The 4,521-nt window shown below is 36.3% G+C and overlaps 1 protein-coding gene across 1 annotated transcript in view; it reads left to right on the forward strand.

Moving 5' to 3' along the window:
• The window catches only part of LOC117105422 (ras-related protein Rap-2a-like), a 6,303-nt gene extending 1,788 nt beyond the window's left edge, over window positions 1–4,515 (forward strand). Inside the window, exon 2 of the mRNA XM_033246548.1 lies at window positions 2,399–4,515. Within this exon, the coding sequence (XP_033102439.1) occupies window positions 2,399–3,062 (664 nt within the window). The 3' untranslated portion in view covers window positions 3,063–4,515. The remainder of the gene's footprint in view (window positions 1–2,398) is intronic.
• Window positions 4,516–4,521: the final 6 nt, after the last annotated feature.

Raw genomic sequence — 4,521 nt, forward strand, 5'->3', positions numbered from 1 at the left:
TCCCTCTAAACAGAGACACTTAAATACCTGTCTCTTATACACATCTAGATGTGTATAAGAGACAGGTGTTTATGTATAAGCCTATTTAATAACGATAATGTTAGTGGCAATGTTAGCCATTTTAATGGAAAGAAAAGTTGATGACTAGCTACCAAGAAAGGTTTTATTAAGAATAAATAAAGCATGCAGTAACCGTACCTTTATGTTGAAACATTTAGGCCTAATGTATTTTTTTTTAAATTTCCATCTAAATATAAAAATTTAAAGACACATTTAGTGCCCAGTAGTCCCGGAATAGAGCCTCCTGGAAATCGGTAGGCAACTCTTCCACTTCAGCCCTCGAGCAAGGAAAAACTTACCGCAAACATCATATCCCGCAAATTCATGATAATATTTGCATGCTTTTACAAGTTTTTACTACTGTATTATCAATTGTCTCCCACCATAATGGTTATCACCATGCGCAGCAAAGTATAAAACAGATCTCCAAGATGTAATAATAATAACAAGATGTGGATTCTTCCAACTTGTGGATTGCCGGTCTTTAATTATAGGGATTCCTTTAGACATCAAATACCATGGTTTTGGCAGATCAAACTGAAAATGCTTTACTTTTTTAAAAATATATAGTGGCTTTAGTGGCGTGTTTTTTACAGACAACAGAATAATATACATCAAAAGCCGATGTTTTGTGTATACAGTGCTCCATATTGAATTCCAATATTGTTAGTACGACGTTTTATTTAACTATATACATTACATTGTGATTTTACACATTCATACTCTTATTTGTGTGTATAAAAATAGATCTCATACTATTTTTTATACATTTAAAACATTTCTTTTATATACCTAAACAGGGTAGCCATAAATTTTTGAAATCTTCAACATCAAATTTGAACACAATTTTTTACATATTTTTAGTCAATAATTTTTTTTATATAAACTATTTACATTGTTATTTACACGTTTTACACTCTTATTTAAAACATTTCTTTATCATGGTTTTGGAAGACCCAACTAAAATGTTCCTATTAATTAATACATACGGTACATTAAATATATAGTGATTTTAATGCAATTTTTAAAAATATATGATAATATGATGATAGATATACATCAAAATAATAGACAATATAAGATGATATGTTTTCGCTACAGTGCTGTAGATTGAATTATAGGACGGCGTTGTTGGTAATATTGTAATGGTGATTTAGGTAGTACGAGCACAGGACTTAATGTGTGGCTACCAGGAAATGGTACATTAAGAATCAATAAAAGCATACAGTAAGTGTTCATCCATTCTAAAAATAATGCACTTAAAATAATCTAAAATTTGCCATTATTATTTCTTAATTTCCCTCTAAACAGAGACACTTAAATACCACTTCTCGGAGCCGATCTTTATATTAGAGGGATTCTAATTAGAGACCAGAGCTGTTAAAGACCACCAAAACCTAGTCCCGAAGGTGGTCTTTAATTGGGAGATCTGTATTAGTATTATCAGTTTTCACAGCGCTATAGTTTACTCTGTGAAGAATATCTTAAAAGTGTTGGCTTAAGCAGGGCACTCACTACGTCGTGCGACGGTCGTACTCGTGCGTTCTCTCTGATCGGTAGACGATACGACGCGGTCTGCTGATTGTCGGTGGCCTGAACGGATCGTCATTAAAAACAATCCGTTGCGCAGGTGCCGTCAAGTTGCGTTCTTCATAGAATCGCGTCTGCCGACTACCGTCGAGCGCAGTTAGTGCGGCAGCTGCAGCTACTAACCTAATTTCTGCTTCCATGACTTCCTGAATTTAAATGCATAGTGAATTTGGACTCTGGGCAGGGAGATTGGTCCTTCTTTTCTTTTCTTTTTTTTTAATGTGTTATCATTCAATTATTTTCATATGACGTTTTAGTCCACCTGCTCGGTTGTCTGAGCTGTAGGCCTAATTGTACTAACTGTATTGAGGTTTTATGTCTTTTCTTAAACTAAATACACTTCAAATAACATTAATAATTTATGCTTATAACAGTTTCAGTTCAATAGTTGTACTATTGGATAGTTTGATCTAATTGTCTGAAAGTATACAGTTCGCTCACAGCGCAACATGACACGAGCAATGTATTTACCAACCGTCTGCAAAATAACCAGTATATATTTATTCTTTTATTTGCTTAGACGGCATAATACTGTATGTAGTTTCCGTACTCTTGGCCGTTCGTGCTCTCCACGACGTTAATACATTATTCTAATCACACACCGATTAATTGCAACGGTGAACAGGGATATAAAAACAGACAACGCGCAATTATGATCACTACATAACACGATGGCCTCTCGGCGACGAGAGAGCATGTTCACAAAGAGAGCAAATTCCCATGATTATGGTAAACATTCTAGTCAAACGGTACGTGTTGTCGTCATGGGCGCTGCGAAGGTGGGAAAATCGTCAATCATCTCTCGATTTCTTAACGGAAATTATGAAGAAACATATAAACCAACTGTTGAGGGATTCTTCTGTCGAGAGTTTAAGAGCATGGATAGTACTCGGTCAGTACGACTAGAAATAGTTGACACTTCAGGCTCGTTTTCTTTTCCTGCTATGCAAACGCTATACATCGCTTCGGCTGACGCGTTCATCCTGGTTTATTCTTTCATGGACTATGACTCGTTTAAAGAAGTGAAATCGTTGCGTCAACAACTCGTTAAGGAAAAAAATGACGAAAACTTTCCAATCGTAATTGTCGGAAACAAAGATGATCTAGAATTAACTGAGCGTGCATTCTCCAAGGCAGAGGCTGATTTGTCTCTCGATGTTTGCTCTGGTAACCATATAGTAGTTTCTACAAAACTGAATCAGAATATCAAAGATATATTCTATAAGACATTGAGAGAATGCAGGGTAGAAGTTGACGCGTTTGTGACATCGAAAGTGTCATCTCGAAGGCGAAGCCTGCCGGCTCTCTTCTCCGGTCGCATCTCAGAGAACAGTTCATCTTCGAGTTCTAGAAGGAATTCCTTAGTAATTGAGGAGTATCCCGAATATCCCGAGCGTTGTATTATATCATAGACTTCTGTGTATAAAACACTTCATTTCACTGTAAGCCTGATTGCTCTTCCTAACATTTCAAATATGTTAGCTCAACAAATTTTGCAAAAAAAAAAAAAAAAAAACACGGCGATGTTCAGATCATTTTTCAGCGTTAGACATCAGTGTAAATCGTCGAAAATATTTGATTGAACATGATTTTCGAAACTTCCAACAATTATAAAGATTTTCTGCCGTGTCCATAATATTGTGTTTAACGGAAGGATAATGATTCATCAAACGTCGACGTCCTCCACGTCAGAAAAACGTGGAATTAAACTACTACAGTGATGCACCACCGGCCCAGAAAACACAAAAGTTATACATTCGTGAACGTTGGGTGGGTTACGTCAGTAAATAAGGTTAACACAACGTTGTAGCAACGCTTGCGTATAGTTAATTTTAGTCAGAAACACACATACTCATGGTTCTACAAAAACCGTTTTGTTAGCTGGAAATAGTCTAGATAAATCTAGGCTTTTTAAACTAGGGAGATGTTCTTATTCGTGTCAACGTCCATGTTTCTGTGATTGGGAAGCAGGCGTCCTTACCAAGCTACACTTTACCGTGTTTGTATAAAACACTGTCTCCGCTCCAGTATATTGTAAATACATATTTATGGTTCTATGAAAATGTTTGAACACCAAAATGCTAAGTTACTTTAATGTGATATTATTACTGGTTTATAATTTGGTGTTAAAAAGTTCATTATTAGGGAGTTTTCGCGAGTTGCGCGAGCTTACGAAGATAACGAATACGGTAACTTCCATCACATTTTTAGGCACCCCTTCCCATACAATAGCATATCTGTGACAACGTAGGCGATTCATGTCTCTTGCATGGTCTTTCGCTCGTACAGCATATCGTCAAAAATGTTTTAGGCATGAATGCCGATGAAGATAATGACGTATTCGTAGGCCTATTCGTTATCGTATTCGTAAGGTTGCGAAATCTCCCTGCTAATACGGTTCAACATTAGGGAGTTTTCGCAAGCTCACGAAAACTATAACGAATGCTGTTACGTCATCAAATGTTTATACAACCCTTTTCCCTCCTGTCACAACTTCGGCGATTCATGCTTATTATGTGTGAATTAAGGGTCACATTCAGCTCGTACAGCATATTGTCAAGAATGTTTTAGGTATGAATGACGATACTGATACTGAAAAACGAACACTATTCTTATAATTTGAAAGTCTGGACAGTGCTTTATCAAACGTCTGGACCAAGTTCTAATTTGCGGCCCACAGGTAGTGATGACGTCGGATTGTGAAACAACACTTTAATCTATTGACTCTGATGCCAATATTTGTCACTTTAGTTTGACTTGCAATGACCACACAAGTATAATTAATAGTTACAATTAATTCTTTTAGGCCTAAATGAGAGGTTACGTAGTGAAATGCATGCTATTCTGATAAATTGGATCCTTGTTTATTTT

This window comes from Anneissia japonica, unplaced genomic scaffold (genome assembly GCF_011630105.1).
Source record: "Anneissia japonica isolate Jap-2015-1 unplaced genomic scaffold, ASM1163010v1 scaffold1875_len173011_cov181, whole genome shotgun sequence".
Lineage (NCBI taxonomy): Eukaryota > Metazoa > Echinodermata > Crinoidea > Comatulida > Comatulidae > Anneissia > Anneissia japonica.